The sequence below is a fragment of the Sus scrofa genome, chromosome 13, assembly GCF_054392235.1.
Source record: "Sus scrofa isolate SSC_HxYL_T2T_F1_AM1 chromosome 13, Sscrofa_HxYL_maternal_Yorkshire_Landrace_v2.0, whole genome shotgun sequence".
In the NCBI taxonomy this organism is placed as follows: Eukaryota; Metazoa; Chordata; class Mammalia; order Artiodactyla; family Suidae; genus Sus; species Sus scrofa.
The window spans coordinates 191570237-191596504 of NC_139395.1; the positions used below are offsets into that span (position 1 = coordinate 191570237).

Genomic DNA, 26268 nt, shown 5'->3' on the forward strand with positions numbered 1-26268 from the left:
GTGAGTAGGTCAGTATTATGCAGTGTTCAGGTAGTAGTGCTAATGCCTAGGCTTTTGAAATAAGCCTTTTCATTGTTTTCAAGTCATGATATGAAGGTATTTTGTCAATTCTTTTGCAGGCTCCCGTCTTCGTCAGGAAGATTTCCCACCTCGCATTGTTGAACACCCTTCAGACCTAATTGTCTCAAAAGGAGAACCTGCGACATTGAACTGCAAAGCTGAAGGGCGCCCCACACCCACCATTGAATGGTACAAAGGTGGGGAGAGAGTGGAGACAGACAAAGATGACCCTCGCTCACACCGAATGTTGCTGCCAAGTGGATCTTTATTTTTCTTACGTATAGTGCATGGACGGAAAAGTAGGCCTGATGAAGGGGTCTACGTCTGTGTTGCAAGGAATTACCTCGGAGAGGCTGTGAGTCACAATGCATCGCTGGAGGTAGCTAGTAAGTAAAATGGGCTTTCTGTGTTTGATGGGGGGTGGCAGAGTGGGTCATTTGCCTTGATCATGGTAATAAAAAATTAACCCTGTATCACAGGTTTTACCTGAGGACAATCTCTAGCTTTGTATATGAATATCATCTACTCTTTGAATTTTCTGTATTTCTCATCCTAGCTGGTTATTCAGGCTAGATTGGGGTTTTATGTGTAGTTGTAGAACTGTTTTACTTTTTGGAGCTGGTTTCTGTTGAACATTCTCACCAAAATTAATTTATTCCCCTCTTTTGTTCCTTTTAAACATGTTGAATATGTTTATGTAAAATTGAATATGTTCATGTAAAAAGAGTAGTGTAGGAAGTTCCCATCATAGCTTAGCAGTTAATGAACCCAACTAGTATCCATGAGGACCCAGGTTCGATCCCAGGCCTTGCTCAGTGGGTTCAGGATCTGGCGTTGCCGTGAGCTGTGGTGTAGGTCACAGATGTGGCTTGGATGTGGTGTTAATGTGGCTGTGGTATATAGGCTGGCAGCTAGCTCTGACTTGATCAGTAGCCTGGGAACCTCCATATGCCATGAGTGAGGCCCTAAAAAGACAAAAAAAAAAAAGTAGTGTAGGATATTTTTCATTTGTCTTCATTAGGAGAAATACTTTTCAACTGATAGTGTAAGCTATGGTTTTAAACTGTCTAATTCTCAGAAATATATTTTTGGGAAAGCTACATTGAGAGAAGTATAAGTTTATACTTCATACTTTATTACTATAGTGTAGTGCACCCTGGGAGAAAAACATGTGGATGGAATCCTCAGGTAGTTGATGATTCAGTTTATTTATACAAATACCAAAGGCTGCTCATTTGAAATTACCTCAAGATGGATTTGGTTGACTATTGATTAACGTGTTCTATCTAGAGTCTAGATATATATTGTATTTGAATTAGAATCAGATTTTTCTTCTTTTCAATAAGCATTCAAGAAGTAGCCAGAGAATTTCATTCCTTTGAAAGAATCCTGCTGTGTATTATGTACATATGACAGAAATTGAGGCTTGTATAGGGATTGGAGAGGCAAAATGAAATTTAGATCTAATTCACTTTAAATTTGTCAATAATTATGTACGAAACTGTATATATAACTATACATATTTACATATACTGCGTTCCGAGATGATTGATATTTTAACATAATTTATGTTCAAAAGTTTAGTTATATAATCAGGTTTCATAATCTCTAACATTGTCTCCAGCATTCAACTAGAACATGAATATATGGAACCACAGATAATTATAAAACTATAAACAGAAAAGGAATTTAGAGACAGATTATTCCAACACAATCATATTATTAATGTAGAATGAACCCCAGAGAATTTATGTGATTTGACCACACTCCCAGAGCCATATTGAAGTGAGTATTGAATGCGCTCACCTTCAGTACTGCAGTATTGAAGTTGAGACAGAAGGTCAAAGGTATCTGATATGAGCAGAACATTTAATTAGATAGAATACAAAACTAAAGTAACCATTTACAACTATGTCAGAACTAGCCATTCACATTTTAAAAACATTTACTTGAAACCCAAGTTTTTATTTCTCTGTTCACAGTTGATAATTAGTTTATTGTTCTTTCTTTTATTGACTTGATTCTCAGTGAATATCTGAGAACTAAATTGGTGAGATGTATGAAAGCTCTAATCTCAACAGGAAGCTATTTTTCTGTTTCTTTTTTTTAAAGCCCAGCTTTAAATGTAGCACAATCAAAAGAATTTTAAAAGATTCAACTTATTTATAAAAAGATGAATATGTTTTGATAAGGTCCTCCTTCAATGTTATGGTATTAACACCTTCCAATGTTATGGTATTGGCACAGGTTATATTTAAGAATAATTATTTCCTGTGAGGATTAATGTAAGTTAACATTTGAGAACAAATTTAGAGAATCAAGAAAGATAATATAGATAACCTAGGTCAGCTCCAAATATGGTACTTAAGGAACTGAAGAACAGGAAGCAAAAACAATGATGGTTTATTATCTAGAATTATAATTCTTTAGAAATGAAGTGTGTACCAACAGAAATATCAAGATCATCTTATGTTTCTGGGTTATTTTCTATTCTTATTATTGCCATAATTATTTTTTAAATTTATAGACTTGAATAGAGGGTCTAAGCTTACCCTCTAGATCTTCCTTTCAAAACACCTCTAGTTTTAACTCACATGATCAAGAAACCTTCAGTGTTTTGGGATTTAGAGAGCTGTCTTTTCTTTTTTTTTTTTGTCTCTTTTTTTTACTATTTCTTGGGCCGCTCCCGCGGCATATGGAGATTCCCAGGCTAGGGGTCGAATGGGAGCTGTAGCCACCAGCCTACGCCAGAGCCACAGCAACGCTGGATCAGAGCCGTGTCTGCAACCTACACCACAACTCACGGCAACGCCGGATCGTTAACCCACTGAGCAAGGGCAGGGATCGAACCCGCAACCTCATGGTTCCTAGTCAGATTCGTTAACCACTGTGCCACGACGGGAACTCCCCAGAGACCTGTCTTTTCTAATCTGGCTTTTGTGCAGATATTTTAAAAGATCCTGTTAGTTTCCAGTTAAGTTCTTTTTATAAGTTAGACATTCTGTTACCCTGAGAGTCCATTATGGGAAAAGCTCTTGCAGTCTTAGTTAACAAATATATGATCACAAAATTGAAACCAGATGTAAGATTATTATATAACTTTTACTAGTAAAATATTCAAATACATAATCCCTTGTATTTATCAAATATAGTTTGATATTAATCAGGATAGTTTGGTAATAAGGATTCTTATTAGTGATAATAATTATTTGAAACTGTGAAAACAGTTTGAGGAGTTCCTGTCATGGCTCAGTGGTGAATGAACACGACTAGTATTCACCAGGATGCGGGTTTGATCCCTGGCCTCACTCAGTGGGTTAAGGATCCTGCTTTGCCATGAGCTGTGGTGTAGGCTGGCAGCTGCAGCTCCGATGATTTGACCCCTAGCCTGGGAACCTCCATATGCCACAGGTGCGGGCCCAAAAAGACCAAAAAAAACAAAAAACAAAAGAAAGAAAAAAATTTTAATGTTTGCATCCACTAATTTTTATACTGTTTAAATTGTAAAAATTAAATGCATGTTTTTGTTAGATAAATTGTATTATTTGATCACATGAGTTTTATGGGAAAAATTTTGCACTCTGTAGTTAGAATGAGTTTTTGTACTTAAAAAAATTTATGGTTCAGTGCACTACAAATAGATATAGAGTAATTTAATTCACATATATTTCAGTTATTTATTTTAGCCAATGGTTACTACTCATTCACTATTTTAACATATGTTTGCATCCTAAAATCAAAACTAGCCTTTTGTATCTTACATAAATAACTAGAAGGGAGAGAGGGCAGAGAAACATGGGTCATATTTGTTATAGGTTAAATCTATAAAGTGCTATTATAGCTTGGTTTTATTAGTTCCTGGAGAATATTACTGTATTTTTCATATTTCCTTAGTTTATGTACCAGACGTTCAATAAGAACCATTCTTATTCTTCCCAAAGGCTCAGACACAGGAAGACAAAGATTGCATCTAATTTCTTAGTGACTCTGTAGCCCACAGTAATAACATTAACAAAAGTGTCTTGAGGCAATACAGGTTTCACAGCACAGTTGTTGGTAATGCTTTTAAAAACATTTATCTGTGTTTTATTTGCCTTTAAACCAAGTTTTACAGCTGTAACAACAACTGGATTTCTTGGTTCCCAACAATTGTCAATCTCTCCAACGGTGGGGAAAAAATGATATTGAATGTCATCTAAAACCTTTGTGTCTGTGTAGAAATGATAATATTCTTGTCTTTTGTATTCTTAGTATTTACTTAAATTTAAATAATGCATCACATGTACTGCAGTTATTGGTTATCTTTAGGATTATCTATTTTTATTTTCTTTTAAATCCCCATTATAACCAGGTTGGACCCATTGAAAAGCACTAGCCAATCTTTAAGTACTGATCTTTGCCATATGGTAAAAGTTGTATTCTTGTTCTTGAAAACTCAGTTTTGATGCAATTAAATTTATGTCACACAATTATAAAGTCTACGAATTGGCATGCTAAGAAATATGTAGTAATCCTTATAAAGTTTATATCTTCAATTTTGGAAGTTTATCTTTGTAAAGGAAAATGATTTTTAGTCATAGATGCATTTTTTTAAATTTGTTTCTTAATTTTTGACTTTCTTCACAAGCCAAGAATGATATATCTTGATAAGGACTTTAATTTGTAAGTTTCAAAGATTTTGCTGTTTCTAAGATTTATGAAAACTTCCTGTTTATCTAATTCCTTTTCAACCTCAGTTTTCTAAAACAGTCTTGCAAGTAATATTTTCTTGTTTGTTTTATATTAGCTTTGTTTGACAGTCTACTAAATGTTTAGAAAGATGTTTTATGGTCTATTCTCCTATATCCAACATTACCAGTTATTAAATTTAGAACTTCATTTTATTCCTGGCACAAATTAATAGCACAGTTCTTTGACACAACTTATATTTAATAAGTAATTTGATCTTGGGTAATGGCATTGAGTTTTAAAGAATATTAATTTGAACCTTGACCCTCACACTTTCAATTGCAGAACATGGCTCTCTACGTCATCTGCTCAGCAGTGCACAGTCAGCATATGGCTATTTGTTTCCGATGTAAGCTGTTTTCTCCTGAGGAAGAGAAATTGCCTTCAGACTAGGCAAACATCTGCTGGCTGTCTTAGCAGCAAGACCGCAGAACTATCTTTCCAGAAAAATGATTTTTTCCAATTAATCAAAGTTAAGTCTTCCCAGATTTTAGTAGCTAGAGTGATTTTTAATAGGAAGTACTTTGAGGTAGAATGTTTATATTTTTGAAGTAATATTTTTCCACTACTTTCAGTACATTATGATCTTTCATCATTCTATTATTAAACAATCCTCCTTAAAGTGATTTAGAATAAGAATTATCTTATTTTCCTCATTTGGATAAAACAAGAAAGTGGACTGACTGTGTATGCTTAAGTAGTCATGTGTTGGTACAATAGAATGAATTCCAAAATCTGGGGCGTGGAAGATTGGAAGGATTACTCCTGGAGGTGAAATGGTTCTGATGAGCAGGTGAAAATAGAGTATACCATCTATATAAAATATTGATTGATTGATTGAGTGTGCACACAATCAAGTTGACTTCTATTATGGTCAGGTACAAAGATTATTCATAAAATTTTTATTATACACACATATTGTTCTTTGAAAGATTTTTTTATCTTTTACTGCATCCTTTCCTCTACTTTGTTTTATCTTTTAAAAAAAATTGCTTTTTTCCATGTTTAGACCAAATTTGTAAACATTTTAATTTATATTATTTTTGTTTTCACTATTCAAAGAAGGATATTAAGGATACATTTAGTTTAATGACTTTAAAATGTCTTTCCACTTTCTTAATGGACATTTCTATTCCAAAATGCACTGACTTTTTTATTCCAAAATTGATTCATGATGAAATGAAATAATGCATATAAAGTGTGTAGCACAGTGACTGGCACATAATAATAAATCACAAATCTAATTGTCAGTGCTGTTGTTTTTACTACTTTTTTCTCTTTCACTATATTTTGGTCAGACACTCAGATTGTTTATACATAGGGGGTTTGGATGCTTCTGATTTCAGAAATAGACTGATTCCATTTTGAATTTGAAGATATGTGTGTTAATATACTAAAATTTAAATATAATGGTTCAGTAATTAAATTTTATTATGGAGCATGCTGAATATATTAAATTCCATCTTGAGTTGAAATCTGTGGTATGAGAAATTTACCCTTATCTTTAGATTCTCATTGTTAATGCAGGACATGCAAATAGTATGGACTTAAATCACTTTTGCCTTAGGGACAAATGAAAAAATTATTTTTTTGTTAACTTTTACAGTTTGGATAAAATTCAGTTTTTCTTTTTGAATTCATATATTTTTATCACTTAAGAAGCAATATTGCTAAGTTCCATGACATGATTGTTTACTAAAGACTTGAGTTTTTAGCACCAATCAGAGCATATTCTTTTGTTGCTACCTGTCTTAGTTTAGGCTGCTTTAACAACAGTGCCAGGTATTGGGTGGTTTACACAACAGACAATTATTTCTCACAGTTCTAAAATTTGGAAGTCTGAGAGCAGGGTGCCAGCATGGTCAGGTTCCAGTGAGAGTTCTCTTCCTGCTTTCCTTACATGGTGAAGAGAAAGCTTTAGTCTCTTTACCCCCGTATAAATGTACCAATTCCATCATGGGGGCTCCACCTCCATGAACTCATTTAACCCTAATTACTTCCAAATACCATCATTTAGGGCATCAAGATTTCAACACACAAATTTGGGAGAGAGCACAGACATTTAGTCTATAGCTGTCTTTTAATAACAATTTTTTTTTCGATTTTAAAATTGGATTTATGGTTATTTGCTCATCTTAAGCAACTGAAAAATAAAAATTAGAAAATCAGGGGGAAAAATCATGTAATTTCAGTGATGTAAATAGTAAGTCCATGAGACCACTTGTGGCGTCCAGATGTCAGGTTTAAATTGTGTCATAAATTGGGGGTAGAAACATTATGTCTTCAGGTAAATATAATGTGAATTCTGTATTTGTTGGGTAAAGTAAGAGTAGCATCCTTTTCAAACTACCTTAAGAGAGGAGACAGTTGTAATTTTCTTGGAAAGAACATAACAATTTTCTTCCTCTTAAAAAAACCTTTCCAAAGAGTATTTAATATGAAATATAAAAGCAGAAACCCATATTCCATAATCTGTGTGAGAGATGACAGTGACAGTGACAGTGGGCATAAAAAGAAAGTTTGAGTTTCTTTTTTTTTTTTTTTTTTTTTTTTTTGTCTTTTTGCTATTTCTTGGGCCGCTCCTGCGGCATATGGAGGTTCCCAAACTAGGGGTCCAGTTGGAGCTGCAGCCATCGGCCAACGCCAGAACCACAGCAACGCTGGATCCGAGCCGGATCTGCAACCTACACCACAGCTCATGGCAACGCCGGATCGTTAACCCACTGAGCAAGGGCAGGGATCAAACCCACGACCTCATGGTTCCTAGTCGGATTCGTTAACCATTGTGCCACAACGGGAACTCCAGAAAGTTTGAGTTTCAATGGGTATTTTAGTAGAAAAGGATGAAGTCTGCTGACCTTGTGATTGTGGGTGTTACAGGAGATGGCTGTGTTCAGATAACATACTATTTATTCATAAATAACCATACCCCCAGGTTAGAGTCTGTCTTAAAATTACTCTTAGTTAAACAAACCATACACTGTAGATACGTGTAGAGTTGACTTCTTAGGCAAACTTTTATTGTCTTTTTCTTCAGTTTACATAACTCTTGCATGCTAATCTTTAGCAAATTTGTAGAGAGGTCTTAGAGTGAGAACATATTATACATTTTCTTTCCTTTACTCCCAACTGCAAGTTAAGGAATATGATTAGTAAGCTTACAGAAATCACTTTTTAAATAACTTAAAAACAGTGCAGGAGTTTCCGTCTCTGGCTCATTGGAAACGAATCTGACTAGCGTCCATGAGGATGCTGGTTCGATCCCTAGCCTTGCTCAGTGGGTTAAGGATCTGGCCTTGCTGTGAGCTGTGGTGTAGGTTGCAGACACGGTTCAGACCTTGCTTTGCTGTGGCTCTGGTGTAGGCAATCAGCTGTAGCTCTGATTCAACCCCTATCCTGGGAACTTCCATATGCCATGGGTGGGGCCCTAAAAAGACAAAAGTAAACAAACAATAAACCCAGTGCACTTTATTTCCAAATGCAGAACTCATATATGTTCTAGAAAATACATGTTCTTTTAAAATACATACATGTTCTTATAATCTCATTACTCAGAGTTAATCACTGTTGAAAATTGAGTGGTTATCCTTCTAGATTTCCTAACATCACTCTGTTCTCTGGGGAAAGTTATTTACTATTCAATTATTATCTGATCTTTTCTTAGATGGCCAAAAAAGGCATTGGCTATGTCAGAACACATAGCTATGCCATAAAGACTAAATGGAAAAGTTTAGCTCTCTAGATTGATTGGATGCTACAAAACAGCTTCCATCTGCTAAATATTATTACATACACCATCCTGGACCAGATTCAATCCAGTGATCTTGGGGTTAAAGGTTATGTATTCCATTACCAGTCTCATGAGCCACTCCTTTTATTTTCTCAAAAAGTAGACGGTGTCTACACATGCTGAAAAGTACTAGGATGATTATTTCAACACTGTTTGATGCCTAGATATAAAGTCCCTTGAGGCTTCCAGGAAATCAATTCAGTATTTAGTTATTTATGGGAAATTCTTGGCATGTCTCCTCATGTCAACAGTACTGTCTCCAAAAAAATAATAAAATAACAAGGTAGATCGGGTTATCTCTTAAATCTTATCATCATATCACTGGACCACGTTTAATCCTGCTAATGTATTTATTATTTAAATGCTAGACATTTTTCCCACATGCACAGACTAACTTGAGAATCATTTGTATTTATTTAAGAAATTTGCTTCAGTGATAAGTATATTTAATAAAACCTATCCAAATTCTTAGTATAATGTTAATTAATACAATATAAATGAACTTAAACCTGTCATTAATTATCAGTTGAAACTTTTTTTGTTAGAATAAAGCCCTACTGAGGAGTTCCTGTTGGGGCTCAGCAGGTTAAGAACCTCACAAAGTAACCATGAGGATATGTATTCAATCCCTGGCCTTATTCAGTGGGTTAAGGATCCTGTGGGTTAAGGATCCTGTGGCTTAAGTCACAGGTGTGGCTTGGAGCCAGCATTGCCGTGGCTTTGGTGTAGGCCTCAGCTAATAGCTCCGATTCTACCCCTAGCCTGGGAACTTCTGAATGCCACAGGTGCAGCTGTAAAAAGAAAAAAAGGAGCCCTGTTGAATGTGTTTTTAAAAATCTCAGACATTAAATAAAAATATGAAGAATAACCAAGTGTAGTTTATCCAAAGAAAAAATGGTATTTTTTTTTCCTAAGTAACTCTTTACAGGCATTCTGCTTAGTTTTAGCGATTCAGTGAACAAAAAGGGAAGTGGTTTCTGCCTTCATGGAAATTACAATATAGTGGGAAGAGGGGGGGTGTGATGACAGAAAATATGTAACTAATAATACAGATAAATAACTTTATGCTTAAAATTGTGACAAGTTGGAGTTCCCATCGTGCTTCAGTGGAAACGAATCTAACTAGTATTAATGAGGATATGGGTTCGATCCCTGGCTTTTCTGTGAATTGTGTGTAGGTTGCAGTCATGGCTCAGATCCCACTGGAGCTGTGGTATATAGGCTGACAGATGTAGCTCTGATTTGACCCCTCACCTGGGAACTTCCATATGCTGTGGGTGTGGCCCACAAAGCAAAAAAAAAGAAGAAAAAAAAAAAAAAGAGAAAAATTGTGACAAGTGCCAGGAAGGATTGGGATTAAGCTGAGAGTGGAAATATATGTGGCTGTTACCAAGGTAAAAAGTAAAAAAAGGCATTTCAGTCAAAAAGAATAGGACAACTCAAAGGCCAAGACAAATGATAGACTCAGGCATAGTTGAAAAAATAAAAGATGGCTAGTATGGCATATGAGTAAGGGAAATAACTACAGAGATGAGTGGGGGCCAGATCATGTGGGGTCCTGTAACCAGATTAATGATGTTGGATTCAGTACAATGAGAGCCACAGAAGTTTTCTAGGCAATGGTAGAGAAGATATTATCTGATTGACATTTTTAAGTGTTACTCATGTGATACTTGCATACTGCACATGTAAAGAATAAATTGCAGAATGATTCGGGGAGGCCAACCAGGGAGCTATTGCAATATTACAAGCAAGAGATAGTGCTAGTTTGAAATAGGTATAGTAATGGAGATAAAGGGAAAAGTGCACCTTAGATTTGGAGAGGGAAGACTTGGCTTAATTTTGGAGGGTGAGACAGTAGAAGTTGAGATTTCGCAAGAGAACCAGTTATTGGTGATGGAAAAGTCAAAGTCACGTCTAGGACCACGCAAGTGGAATTGAGAGTTTGGATTAGGTTGTGTTAGCTTTGAATGGCTAATGGTAAGTAGTTCAGTATGCTGAGGTCCATGACAGTCTCAAGAAATAGCACTTTCCTCTGTTCCCTCAGCCTGGAATGTGCTTCTCTTCCTGTTCTACCACTTCCTCTCTATAATCAGCTCAAGAGTCAGCTCCTCTGGAGCCATCTGTGACTCAAGTGCCCAGCACCATTCCTGGCCCTTTGAAAGTGAAGTGATCTAACAGTAACCAGAAAGGGTTTTTATTTCATATATGAGGAACATCATAAAGCATCAGAATACCACTTCGAGAAACAATTTCATTTCCACAGAACTTCTTTGGAAATGCAAGTAGTTCACCTGATCTTAAACACTCATATGAAGGCATGGCTCTTAGAATGCAGTCTTGGTACTATTTTCCTGGAAGTTTTTCTTTCTTTCCAAGGTTTTGGAATATTTAATTGGCTCTTCTGAGGATAATTTTCACTCAGGAAAATTTAGTTGACTTCCACTAGTACAAAAAGTCAAATGAGTTATTTTTAGGCTTTAGTAAATGTAGAGCAGGCTCTCTAAGTGAAGTGACCCCCTCTGAGTCACATCAGCTCGTATTTATGTGTATAGAGGCTGGCTAATAGAAAAGAAAGGGCTTAAAACTTCCTGACTGATAAGGAAACAATTAGTATTGACAGTTCCTGAAGGGGTTTTCTTCAGTTCCCTAGAGAAACTTTACATATGCAAAACAGAATCTAACCTTCTTTACTTTCTCCTTTTCTTTCTGGATGGGGGTGGGGAGTGGGGAAATACATATTCTGTAAAGTGGAATTATTTACTTTCTTGTACTTTGCCAGTAAACTGTATATTACATGTAAAGTTGTTATCATAGTCTGATAGATTTGTGTTTAATGAAGCAAATTTAATAAAAAATCAAAGGAAAATTGCAACATGATAATGTTTTAAATTTCTTATTACAAACTTAGGTTTTGGTATGTGGTTGATGAAATGTTTTTTTAAAAACTTAGCTAAAATAAGATGTAAAAACCAGTGGAAATCTAGGTGCTTCAATAACTAGGCATGATAAAAAAGAGAAGAAACCTATAGGGATGGTAATGCATCCAGCTGGATTGGGGAGGCAAACTCAGATGTAGGAAGGACTGGGTCCACTGCAGGCAGCAGCTGGAGACTCCTATTCAAAATACTGTCCATAGATCAGCAGCATTAACATCACCAGGTAGCACGTTAGAGATGCTGAATGTTGGGTCCCACTTCAGACCACCTAAATCAGACCTATTAAGACAATATTTTAAGGTGACTCATATACAAGTTCAGGTTAGAAGCCCTGGTATACAATTGTGCTAAATGAATTCATAGACCTTTGCCCAACTCCAAGAGCCCCAGACACCTTTTGGGAATGTGAGCCCAGTGTGGCTGACTTTTAAAAAGAGAATCAAGTGAAACATGATTTTAGGTGAATTATCTTGGATTTCTAAACCAGTAAGGAGTGAAGGCAGGAGAGAGTGGGAGGCTTAAGTAACAGACTGGCAGAGACAGCATTCGGGGGTGGAAATGGGGACAGAGGAACTCACTGAAAAGAGAGCATAAGAGGGACACAGAGGGAAACATATCCAGAGTAACAGATAAAGAGACTCAAGGAGAGAGGGTGTGGAGTGGGGAGAGGGCGGAGGAGAGATGGAGAGTGCTTGTGTGAGCTGGGGATCCGGAGTGTGGATGGGTGGGTACTGATATGGTAGGGATAAGCTTAGGAGAGCAGAGAAATACATTTGCCTGTATAAATAGGGGGGAAAAGTTCCTACATATGAGTATTTACAGATAGTGGAATGTTAAGCAGAGAAGAGGATACTCAAACTTTAATTAATATCCATAACATTGTTTATCAAGGAAAGAAATACATGAAATGTGTCTTAGGGATTTTTAAGTAAATTCGTGGAAGGCTATATTTCCTTAGCTTTATCCAAAAGGGAAATGCTAGATTCTTTATTTTTCTTTACATTTTCTAAAATGAAAACTGTAAAAACAAAAACAAAACAAAACAAACAAACCAAAAAAAAAAAAAAAAAAAACCAAAGGTTTTTATTAATAAGAATAGAATTGGGCTGGAAGGGTCATTTGGAAATCATTTAATCTTTCCTTCTGACTTTTAGTTTAAATTACCTAAGGATCATTTGTTGTATTAAAAGTGGTTCAGAGCAAAAGATTTTCTAGCCTCTGTCATCAGTATTCCTTATATGCATCAGCATATGTTAACACAAAGTTATTACTTTAATTTACTTAAAGTCTATGCTGCAGCATGACTTTCTTTCATTTTATATGGTAAGTGATAACCTAAAAGCCATTTTTAAAATATAGCAGCTTGTGTGTTTGAAGATCATTATTAAGTGGGGCCTAATTTTTAATAAAGTACATCTGATGTTTAATTTAGGTTTCTGAATATAATAAAACAGTTTCTAATCTCAGTCTCTTCATATCCAAAGTGGAAGTTGTAGCTTTAGTATCATTTTTAAGTTATGTCATATTTAACCTAAGGTTTAAATTGAAGTTTTAATAGCACTTATGACATTTTACACTTGTCAAGAGAAATAAAAGTTTATGGCCAAGTTATTTAGTGTGCCTGAATGGGGACATTTTTAATCTTATACTGTGAATGATGGAGTAAAACTTAGAATAAAAGCCAAGAAGTTAAAAAGAAAGTGGGAAAGGACACTCCCCCTACACGAAGGATTTATAATCTGTCGCAATCTCTCCCTCTCCATCACCCTTTATCTCTTTTCCAGATAATACTGTACTTTGTCTAGATTGAGTCACATTAAGTTACCCTTTATTAGATTCTTATCTCACTCAGACACTAGAAAATGGATTAGGAGCCTGTGTTTGATGTAGAAGGACACCGAGAGCATTCTGATCACATAATTTAGCGCTTGTCATGGTCACCCACGTGACTTCCTTAGTTCTAACATAGACGTGCAGGGCAGGTTGCAGCCTTGTTGAATCTCGCTTAAGGGAATTCTTGGAAAATATGATTATAATGTATTTTTCTTAGGGAACACCTCAGGAAGGAAAGCAATGAGCCAGAATTCCGTAGGAGAAGAGAAAATGTCTTATGGGCATATGGAAGTTCCTGGGTCAGGGATTGAACCTGAGCCACAGCAGCGACCTAATTCTTAACTCACTGTACTGTAGGAGAACGCCTTTTCCTTCTTTTTCAAAAGACCACTTAGATCTCTGAGTGTTTTCCTATGAAACAGATTCTTTCTGGACTGTGTTGGTTATGATTCTTCAGTTTCCTTCAAAATTTTGGTCATCAACTTCAGTTGAATAATGATGCATTTCTTATGACCTATTCCAAGAGGAATTTGTGTTCTTTTAATATAAGGGGTTCTCATGAATCATTAACCCAATGGGTTTTATCCATAGAATACATTATGGAAACCCCTCATACAAATAGTTGTCATTAAGGTAAAATGAATTTTGTTCCCAACAAACTTTAAGTGTTTATTTAGCATAGCTCTCTGGCCTTGGTGAAGTACCGAAGCTCTCTATGCTGTGATTCTCTCAGGTGTAAAGTGGGGATATTATTCTGCTTTCCTATTAGATATTTCAAGAGGATTAAGTTCACATGTATAATGTGCTTAGAACTGTGCCTGGTCCACAACAAGCATTATATGAATGACAGCTATTGTTCCATGTGCTATTTACTGTGCTAGAAACATTACTGGGCTTCTTCCATTCCTGTGATCCCAAAGAATACCTCTTTATATCAGGAAGGGGGTTGCTAAAAGCTTATAGCCATATGTGGTTTTATTTAGAAAAAGCTTTCTGTTCTCAGAGGCAGTTATCTTTAAAGTGTATTTAAAACCCATATAAATATTTATGAAATGATAAGTATTCTTCATATATCAGTACACAGTATGTCTTTTATGACAGTATATTTTTGATGGTTTTTAGAGATACTGTTATTGGCATGGATAGTACTTAAAAATTTTATTGTGGCCTTTCTCAAAATATGTTTCAGTGAATTATTTCTATAAGCTGTTAAAAAATAATTTGGAAAATATGTCTTTAAATGTATCTCTTCATTATAAGATTTTAGAGCTTTTGAAATATCAATGAATGGTATGAAACACAAGTCAGAGCTCTAAATTATTATGACTCCCACACTTAAATGAACTGTCAAAGTATTTTTTTAGAAAAAAGCTTGTTTTCTCAAAACATTTTGGATAAACATTAATATTTGATACTTTGTGGGAGGACGTACAATATGTGTGTATCTCAAATTCAGGTGTGGTTACCTTAATGGTTCCTTTGTTTCAAGTTCATAAGGGTAGGAATATGTTATTCTGTTGCTTCAGTTTTGTGTCCAGGGATGTTTTCTTCTCCTACATCTGCCTGTTGAAGGCCATTAACAGGGGTCCATTCAATATTCCAAACATAAGCAATTTAAATACGGTTCTTGACCAAACTTTGCAGAGATGCTTAGCACAGTGTGTGGCCTTACCCTTCTCTCTCACTAATATCCTGTTACTCCTAATAGCTTTCTAAAGTTTGCCTTCTATTATGGATATAATTTACCTCTTGCAGACATTTGACATAGTTGACCTTCTTTGTGAAATGTTCTCTTTCCCAGAATCTTATGGCACTCAGCTAGATCAGCATTGCATCCTACCGCATGTAACCAAAGTAAGACAATTTAATCAAATAGGTTTAAATTCGATTCTGGCGGAAGGCTGTAGAGAGAAAATGTAACAGCTCCAAGAAGTGGTTAAGAATCCACCTTCCTTTGATTTTTTTGTTCTGCCAACCTTAGTATGTGACTGTCCTTTTTGTGGTGGCAAGGTGACTGGTGTACCTCGCAGGGTTACCTGTCTGGACTGTTCTTGAGGGAGGAACGTAAAAAAAAAAAAAAAAAATCAGCACCCTATTTTTTTTTTTTTTTTTTCAGAAAAATGATCAATTTCCTAGAAATCCCACCCACTAGAGTTTGATTACATCTTATTGGCTAGAATGATATTACATGGCCAGCCTTAGTTTCAAAGTTGCACAGAGAAATGTGTTTTTCACTGGTCCAAACAAAATTTGGTATTTTCTTGGAAGGAAGAACAGAGTATTTAGTAGGCAACTAGCAAGGGCGACCACACATATGCTCTTGATTTTCCTCTTGTTTATCTGACTCTTTCTTGGTCCATTGCTGAAATGTTCACATTCCGGGAGGATTTTGCCCTGTCCCCACCCTGGATGACCACACCTTCCTCCTTGGATCCAGTTCTCAAAATTGTCCTGATTCACTCCCTGTCCTCGCTAGAACTCTATACTCAGCTCCATTTGGAGCTCTTACTGGCACCTGCAGCTCAAAAAGTCCAGAATAAGACTTATCTTTTTTCCATCCTTGCCCTATTATTTCTTATATTTTCAATGAAAATAATACTTCCATCTATCCACTCCCCCTGACCAGTCACCTGAGGTCCATTCTTTCCTCCTTTCTTTCCATCTTGTTCATAACAGGAGATCATCAGGGTCTTGCTGATGTTTTTTCCTGAATAACTTTAGAGTTTTCCCATTTATTTCCATGCCTCATACTATTTTTCTCATTAGTATCACCATCATTTGTCACCTAGATAACAGTAATACTTCTTTATAGGTAAAAATCTAGTCTGTCCCTCTTGATTGCTCACTCAGAGATTCTCATTTGCTCCTGGAATCCAAACACTTTAAAATGACTTGCAAGGATCTGTATGATCCTGGCAGTGTGGCCTAGACTTTACACTTTCCTACCCCCATCCCTTTGATCCAGAAAAAGCTATTTATTGCTTCAGAGCTCAGCAGAGCCGTCACTTCCACCAAGCCTCCGTTTCTGTATCCCCCATTCCTCCCCCATCACAAGTCAAGGTTAGCTTTACCCACACCACTCTATATTCCTTGATCACAGCATGTAAGTCCTGCATTGTAATTAAATGTTTACTTTTCTCTATTTCCCACTTAATTTTAAGCACTGTGTATAGCTTGTGGTACCTAGCACAGGTCACAAAGTGTATTATTATTAAACTTCTATCAGTAAAAAATCCTGTACAATCATCTACTTCAACCAGACACAATGGAAAAATGTTTTCTTTCTTATATTTGAAGGTGCTAATGTACAATTTGGCCTTTTGTTTCCCCAGTAGAAATAAGAGAGTGCACATTTTTTGTGCCCTGTCTGCTTTATGAATCTTTTTATATTCCTATTTAGAAACAATAATTTTGTCTAGAATCACTTGTAATGATAAGTCTGTGATTGCACATCTCAGGTAATTTTTTTGAAATGAACTTCAAGTACAACATTAACTTATTTAACATCTTATTCTGATCATTATCACAGACTATACACTTCATATGCCTTAAATAGAGTGAAGCAAGTTTTTAGAATTTATGCAAAGTAGAAGATACCATGCATGGTTATTCAAAAGAAATATGTATGGATATACATCAATATAAATAAGCATCATTTTCCCCGAGTTGTTAGATAACCTCACATTAACATTTATATGCAAATATATAGTATAAAATTTTATCTTGAGGTTTGTTTTACTAATCCAGCATATATTGCTTGAACATCAATTAAAAAGCATGACCATATAGAATTCTCCCATAAAATGTACAATTCACATTTTTCTCTTATAATGTTAAATTTAAAAATTAATAGATCGAAGCATATCTACTATAACATTTTAATATGAATTTTAAACATTCATTATGCTTAAAACATTTTCAATATATGTATATAAATAAGCATGTTAAGTATTTAAAATTTTATATTAAAAAATTTTAAAACACTCTTTCTGCTTTTGCCTAAAGACATAAAATCCATCTGAAACTGGAAGGGGATAGTCCTTGACATTGGTAATTATTTCTTTTGACTAACTCAGTTGTGCTGATGATAACCCTTTTCTAAGTTACAGCAGTGATACTAACAAGAGGGAGGAAAGAAAGAATGTTAATTAGAGTAAAGTGGTCCCAACTTTAAAGGGATTTTATTGAAGCCAGAAGGATACATGCAAACACACACACACACACAGAAACACACACACACACACACACACACACACACACACACCCCATACATAAATCAAGGAAATCTTTTATATGCTGTTATGGATTCAGTTAAAGCTCCTCTTTGTTTTTTAATGCTTTAAAGAACATCAGATTCAAATTTTCTTTAGTTTTTTAGACTAGGGTTGTTACATATGATTTATTCATGAAATTTTGGGTAGGAAAAATATGAACAAAGGAAATCTTCTCTTTCTACTCTTGCCCCGAAATGCTACAATTACTGTGATGATTAGCACAATGTTATTATGGATATTTTTTCTCATAAATAATTTATATTTCAGTTTGCCTTCATCCTGTAAGATGGCAATGCATGAAATTGATTTGGTATAATTGTACCTTTGATTAATATTTAATTTGAAATTATTTTGCAGATTCAAGTTTAGATGTAATCGTGTCACATTTTAGGATGCTGAAACTCTATGAGAAAACTTGAGTAGATAAGTGTACATGTCGTTATAATCACTGACTGTTTTATTATTCGGAAGCTATCATTTCTTCAGTTCTATAAAGTAATTTTTATCATACACATATATTTCTTTTTTTGGCTCACTAACAGAATTGATTAAATTAGAAATTCCTCCATTTCCCCCAAGTTCAGGTGATATTTCTCTAATATTACATTATAGCACATGTAACTGTTTTAAATGAAAATATTTTCCAATTTGAAAATATGAAAGTATGGGTCATGAATTCCACAGATCAAGTCCCTCCTTCAAGGGACTATTTTCCATCACTTAGTTCACACATCTGAGGAACTTGGGCAGTCAGTTCACAGTTCACGATGAAAGCTGTTGAGCTGTTGATGCTCATGTAGGTGACAGGTCAAAGGACTTCCCTGAAGGATATATTTCTTGGGCTACTTGAGTTGATGAGTGGGGGAGGTGCCTGAGAGAGGATTAACTTCTTCTAGAATAGAGTATTATCAATCATTTTCTCTTTTTTCCAATCCCAGTATCTTTTCTCCCCTAATAGGCTTTTGGTTTTCTACAAAAGAGGGGAGCTACTTTAGAGTGGGGTTACACACATCTCCAAAAGCTTATTCTTCAATTCACTCAAAATTTCTGGAATCTGTCCATTGATAACTTAGAGTTCTATGTATGGCCCCTGGGGAATGGGGGAGGAGGGGTCCTGAAGCATTTCTTTTCCATTTCAGCAGTAAATGACTTGCAAGCAAACAGCAGAAGAAGGCTGGGGTCGTCTTAATAATGATATATAATTGTTTACCATAGAACTCCCTTCCTGCAGTATCAGTTGCAAAAGGATAAGGACTTTTCCACTACAGATAATAACTGATCTAGAACAGTGCCTGGCACAGAAAATGTCTCCAAAATATTTGGTGTATGAGTTTTATTAGCTGAACACTTGGGATTGATTTTCTGGGCTTTTCTAAGGACCCAATAATGCCTTGCAACATTGATGACTTAATTTTCTTATCTACAGATAGGCAAAGTTATTTACCATCTTACATAATAGTTGCATAATTGGTAACTATTGGAAAGTATTTGGTCAGACATAGGTATGGTACAGATAAGAGGTAGTTATCTTTATTAAGTAATCAATGATATCTTTAGAACTTCTGATTTTTTTTTTATGCTTTTGCAAAACTGTACTATCTTAGTCCCTGAAATTCAGGCAGCAATTTTATAAAAATAAATATGGAAAGGAGAGAGAAAACTAGAAGGAGAGGGAGAGGACTTTAAATTTAATTAGCTCTGACAACCATGCCTATGATCTTTTCTTTAAAATTATACTTTTTCATAAGCATCCATGCCCTTTGGTTGATGTGTCCCAGTTTTCAGACCAGTGATGTGAACTCGTATGTCTAGGGCTGATTGGGGAATGAGTGTAGGCCATGATCATATGTGGTAGGGGTGGACTCTACTTCCAGAAGGTACATTCCTCTGTGATCTTCCACAGTTTTCAACTTATACTGCTTGTGATGTGGGGTGGGGAAATAGTAAAAGATTACTTTTTGCTCTTTATTTTTGAAGGACAACTTTAGCCTTGTTTTGGATTTTATTCTGACAGCATTTATTCTATTAACTAGCATGATGGGCCTTTAATTCCATGGAAACCTAGCCTGCCTTTTATATATTTAATTCACTAGATGGTTAAAACTCTTTTCTGTTTTTGTTTGTTTGTTTGTTTTAAAACATGGACCACATCTTTTCTTTACATTGTAATTGTTTGACAGATTTTGCTGTTTATGCCAGATTTTTGTCCCCTGTGGAAAGTGTGCTTTTGGGCCAGTGCACTCTTACACCTTTTGTGTGCAAATATAACCATTTGTACTCTGCCACTTATAACCTTTTTCTTTTTGTCCTTATCCTTTGCTAAAATTCTGACTTTTTAAAAGGTGGGCTTATTTTGAGAGCAAAATCATATTATTTCAGGGACATTACATATGGGACATTTATTATCCTACAGAGAAACTCTCATTTCCAAATGACTCGTATTGCACTCAGTATTTACAAAACTGTTCATTTATCTCACATAAGGGGCTAATCAAACTTCTTAAGTACATTCCTGGCTCTCTGAAAGCTTTTTAAGCACCATAGTGAGAGCAGTTAGCTCTGGAAAGTATATGTATATAGGACAGCATTACTGAAATTCTCAACAGAACCAAAGGAAGAAGAATATTTAATATTCCAGCTAAAATATTAATATATTTCAGTTTTATAGTTAACCTAGTGGGACAAATTGGCCCTTAGTGAAATCTTATTATAGAATACAATCTAGGTTTTTTAGAGTTTTGAAAGAAGTTGAGGTGAAAGTCCATGTTATTCATGATAATAGCCAATGCTTGAATGTTTACTGTGTGTTAGTCTTTATTAATTATCTTTTAGTAGAATATAGTTGATTTACAGTGTTGTGTCAATTTATTTAATCCTCACCAAAACTCGTTGAAATAGGCTCTATTATTACCCTCGCTTTTCAGATGATGAACTCAAGGCCCAAGTAGTTTAAATAACTATGCTCATACTCATAATTCTTATGTTATTTTGCCTCTAATGCTTAATGAGACTCCTTAATTATGAGGGATTCTTAATCATGAATGTGAAACTTTAGACAAATTCATTTTGTGCACGAGAAAATTACCATCACAAAAATAATGACAAAGCATGTAATATGTTATTTCCTTTGGTAAAATAATTGCTAATATGGCTGCCAAAAGTTCTAGTTTCTTTTATACACAGTTTTCAACTTCCATTTTTCTATTCTTTTTCCTATTCTACACTCAATCATAGATAAGTACTGGTAAAATGTTAATATCATTTCACATGCAATTCCTTTTTACATATGAAACTCTTACATTTTTATCCTGCCACAGTCATTTAGTTCAATACCTTCACATGTTGCAGGTATCTGTGTGGCTTTGACATCTATGCATTATTATTTATTATTATTATTTTTATTTATTTATTTAGTCTTTTTGCCTTTTCTAGGGCCGCACCCACGGCATATGGAGATTCCCAGGCTAGGGGTCTAATCGGAGCTGTAGCCACCGGCCTACGCCAGAGCCACAGCAATGCCAGATCCAAGCCACACCTGCAACCTACACCACAGCTCACGGCAACGCCGGATCCTTAACGCACTGAGCCAAGTCCAGGGATCGAACCCACAACCTCATGGTTCCTAGTTGGATTCGTTAACCACTATGCCATGACGGGAACTCCTGACATCTATGAATTATTGATAAATCGAACTATCACAGGATTAGGATACTCAAAATTAAAAAAAAAAAAAATTGTCTCCTCCAATAAAATCTGAGATGGCGTAAAAAGAGAGGTAAATTGATAGTTGCCTTTTGGTCCTTGTTTTTGCCTTTATTGTCCTTTAATAGGCCCAAGAAAGGTAACCCCTATCAACTTGCCTTCTTTAACTGTCTCTTACAAAGACAAAATGGGATTTCCCATTGTGGCACAGCAGAAATGAATCCGACTAGGAACCATGAGGTTTCAGGTTCGATCCCTGGCCTTGCTCAGTGGGTTAAGGATCTGGCGTTGCCGTGAGTTGTGGTGTAGGTTGCAGGTGCGGCTTGGATCTGGCATTGCTGTGGCTCTGGCGTAGGCCGGTGGCTACAGCTCCCATTCAACCCCTAGCCTGGGAACCTCCATATGCCGTGGGTGTGGCCCTAAAAAAAGACAAAAAGACCAAAAAAAAAAAAAAAAAAAGAAAAAAGACAGAATGGTTGTGGGTAAAGAAACCATTGCCTAATATGACCATTTAAAAGAATGTGGCCAGGGTGTGCAGGAGAGATCAATATTTGGGATCTTCTCGCATGGCATAGGTAATCTTTTAAAGCCTAGATATTGATAGGCAATCACTAAGTAAACAGTTGGGAAACAGTAACGCTTCAGTTGACTTACACTGCGAACACATACTTTCTCTTGTATTGATGAGTTTGTTCCTGTGACATGTTTAGCTTTCTCTTAGGGCCATCTGCTTTAATTGTACTTAATTTACCCTTATACATGTTGTTTTATGTTGTCAAAGTCAACACAGCTTTTCAACTTAACAAATGAGTTACTTATCTCTGGCTAGTAAGTTTCTATGATTTGAAGGTCCTAGTATTTCAGTCCTGATTTACGCTGTCTGATCAAGGAGATGTATGAGTTCCTCGCTTCAGAGGATCCATGAAAGCTCCATTTCTGAGGACTCACTTGGGACTGTTTGAAGCTCAGGGGACCACGATCTCCTGACAGTCAAATAGAATAGCCACTGAGAAAAAACTTAAATTGATATATTGAATGACATCTATGTCTCAGGGAAGTAGTCATAATTCACTTTGCTAGGATAATTTTAGAGATAACATTGTCAGTTAGCACTGACTTTTAACTAAAGTCAGTTATCACTGAACTTTTAACTAAATTTTAACTAAAATTGCTGAAGTATTTGTAAGCATATGAAAATTCCAGAAAGAACCACAAGAAAGGATCAATAAATTGTTCGTAGAAACATGTGGTAGAGAATTAGGTAAACACACTCAGATTAGGACAGTTGCCAGATGCTTGATTTTTTTCATATCAGAGTGTTTTAAGGAGGTAGGCCATCAGTACCCATGAGCATTCTTCGATACATGAGATTTCTCAAAAGTATGAATGATGTGTGTATGCATTATATTCAGCTTCGCAGATAGACCAGACCTTCTGGCACCTTCTCAGGCAGCTGAGAAGACTCAGCTGAATGATGATCACAGTGTAATAGTCTGAACTTGGAAAGTTGAAGAAAGAAAGTCAGGATCTAATTGGGATGATTATTTATTTCTCTTGGCTCCCCTGTCACAGACTACTTGGTGATTTTTTTTTTATACCCTGAAAAGTAAGCAAACACTGAGTTAGGAAAGATTGTTGCAATTTAACATAAAAAAAAATCTAAAAATTACCAAATAAGGGATGATGATTCATCTTTAATTGTTAAAAACATCAAATAGTTCTTTAAATTTTATAGCTTATTTTTGTTCTCCAAATTGAGCAAAAGTTACCATATTTTCCATGTTAGAGTTTTTTCTGGGTAATAACTTTTCCAAGCTGTTCTTCCATCATGGTTGGTTTTCTCCCTTTTCTCTCATCGCATGTAATACTCTGACTCTTTTACAAACCATAGGCATTCCAAAACATTTACATATTTCTCTCACAGCAAATGATTTCCATTTATAGACGTGATTTCCATTTATAGACGTAATTTCCATTTATAGATGTAAATGTTATGAACACAATCTAATCTTATGTCATAGGAGAAGGAATAAATTAGAATTGTTTTATAATTTTCCATAAATGGTTTATTCTTTTAGTAGTTGATTAAAAATCTATTACCCACTGGCTTTGGTGCTCGCAACATCATGCTTTATCTTTTAACTTATTATCAAGTATTATTCAACATCAATTAATGTGTGCTGAAAGCCTGCGGATGGTATAGAACTGTGCTATATATTTAAAGAATATAGAAATCAATCATATAAAGCATTAGACATTTCCTGTAGCTTCTGTTGTTCAAGAACATTAATAACAACTTACATAGCAAAAGATGAAAAGAAGGGGGATGTTTTCTGAATGGAGGCTGAGAATTGGGGTTGAAAAACACCCAGTTATTTCCTTTTTGCTTGCTTCTTGTTTGGATTCTTTGAATTAGAATTGTTAATAGACCAGATGAATCTAAGATAAAACCTTCAAAGCTGAATGAATGATATGTCCCCAGAGAAATTATATTACTGGGACATGATCTGAGTTTATGCCAAGGCCTGTCCGAAGGTTCAAGATGACTAAGAACTTCATGAGACTGGAGTTTTAACAGTCTTTCCTTAAATATGCCTTCTTTTCTTCTTTTGGTAGCTGAAGAGTGATGATGGAAATTGAGATTTTGTAAAATTAATCATATTGCTAGATATTAAACAAGTTAATTTGCCACTGTAAACTAGTTATATTTATGTTTAATGTGGCATTAAAGGCAAAATAAAAAGCCTAAATTTGTATAATTTAGCTTAATCTTTTCTTATTTTAGAAATCTTTGTTTTTTTTCCTAAGAGGCGATGTCTTATTATTGCTGAATATTTCTGATTTATTTTTATTTTTATTTATTTATTCTTAATTAAACATTTAAAAATTAAAAAAAAATTTTTTTTTGGCTGTGCCCATGGCATGTGGGAGTTCCTGCGCCAGAGATTGAACCTGCACCATGGCAATGACTCTAGCCACCGCAGTGACAACCTCAGGTCCTTAACCTGCTACATCACAAGGGAACTCCAGATTTACTTCTAAAAATAAGTGAATAGTCATTTATAAGAGAAATTCTGCCTCTACTGATGTTAATCATTATTATATGGGAATATGAATATTTAATGATACCACCTAAGAACTCATGACAAGAATTTTTTATTTCAGACTTCTTATCCGGTTTTCTAATACTCAAGTCATTCTTCTACTCTAAGTATACTTATGTGATTAAGTTAACAGTGGAAGCTTTCCTGTCCTGACTAGTTCAAAGGAGATGGTCATAAACTCTTATGTGTACCATTTGGGTTTTTTTTGTTTCTCTTTTTTCTTTTCAAAAGAACAATACCTGAACTTAACTAGTAATGTGTATATAAACTAATTATACTGAATAATAATAATTCCTGGAAACTACAGTATTTAGCTAGATCGGAAATTGTAAATGCAGTTATTGTAGTGCCAAGCTTGGAATTAAAACTGTTATAAGACAGGCCTCCAAATTTTCATTAGTCTTTGCTCATTATTACTTAACCCTATATTTTGGATAGGATATATATATATACACATATATATGTACAAAATACATATATCTAATATATATTAGAGAAATAAGAATTTCCTTCGGAAAAGATCACTTTGGACAAAGAATGATCTAAATGTATTCCTACTTAATTTTGTCCCCAAATTATAGTTATCAAATAGTTTTGAAAGCTCCAACTCTATGTTTTTTAGCATGTTTCCAGGAGCACTAGGTGCAAAGGCTTTAGTCAGATTTAAATAGATAAAATTAGATGCAGTGTTATAAACCATTGCCCCTATTTTCAAAGCTAGTGTTAAAAAAATGCAGGCACGTTCTGTCTACTAAAGGTATTGATTTATAGTATTGATTCTTCTGGCATTTCATGGAAATTTGAAGTTGTGTCAGGGAAATAGGTATAGCTTGTGAGGGCCATTGGAGTCCAATAGGATATTAATTGGACATAAGATAAGTATGTATATTAGTACGCAGCCTCTCTATCTGGCTCTTAAGGACATTCTAATATTAAACTTTTCAATAAAACTCATTATGTGCACTGAGTCAAGAAGTATTTTAAAAAATCGTAACTGTTACCTTTAAATCTGCATGAGTTTTCTTGTATTATGGAATGTTGATAATAAATATTTGGTAAATTTCTGTATTTAGTATCTTTTCAGTTTTTTAATACCACATAGTTTTATGAATTTTGAAAAGATTTTAAAAATAATATGAAATTTTTATTGAAAACTGTCAAACACAATATATGTGTTTTGGTTTATTATATGATCAGTGATTTATAGAAAATGAAATTTAAAATCAGAGAAATAAAGGACCACCATTTGTTTCTTTTGAATTGGTAGTCACTTGTCCTCAGAAAAGATGAAAATCACACCCTTGTCCTCATACTTTGATTACTGAATCTTAATGCTGTCAATGAATGAATTGTTCTCATTACAAAACTCTAGGCCTGGGGCAGTTAAGTTTTCTTGGTCTTTAGCCTAAGGAAACATGACACTCTCTAGAAGTACTTCCCATCTACACACATGAAAGGGCTCTGTCTTTAACCATTACAATAGCTTTCTGCTTTCCTTTAAGAAAAGTTTTGTAAATCAAGAAAGCTTTTGTAATGTGTTCCTTTAATCTCTTCTTGCTTCTCCCTGTTCCTTTTATTTCAAAGTTGAATCAGGAATCTAACATTTCACAAGTTGAAAGGAAATAAAATGTTTGACCAATATAAATTAGAACTCAACAAATGTAGGACAAAATACATCTGCAAGTATCTGTCTGTTATTTTCTTCTAAGAAGACCAGAATTTAATGACTATTTACAATGGAGAGATTATATTTTGAGACCACTTTATCTTTCTATTTAATCTAAAATAAAGCAATGGGATTTTAAATATACATTTTTTAATAAATTATTTTTGCATTG

At 35.0% G+C, this 26268-nt stretch overlaps 1 protein-coding gene across 24 annotated transcripts in view; it reads left to right on the top strand.

Annotated features, from left to right (window-relative positions):
- Positions 1 to 26268, top strand: part of ROBO1 (roundabout guidance receptor 1) — a 1127179-nt gene that overhangs the window by 803126 nt on the left and 297785 nt on the right. For all 24 annotated transcript variants that reach the window (XM_084991649.1, XM_084991648.1, XM_021071380.2 and 21 more), the window contains one exon: positions 120 to 446. In XM_084991649.1, coding sequence (XP_084847775.1) covers positions 120 to 446 — 327 coding nt within the window. The remainder of the gene's footprint in view (positions 1 to 119; positions 447 to 26268) is intronic.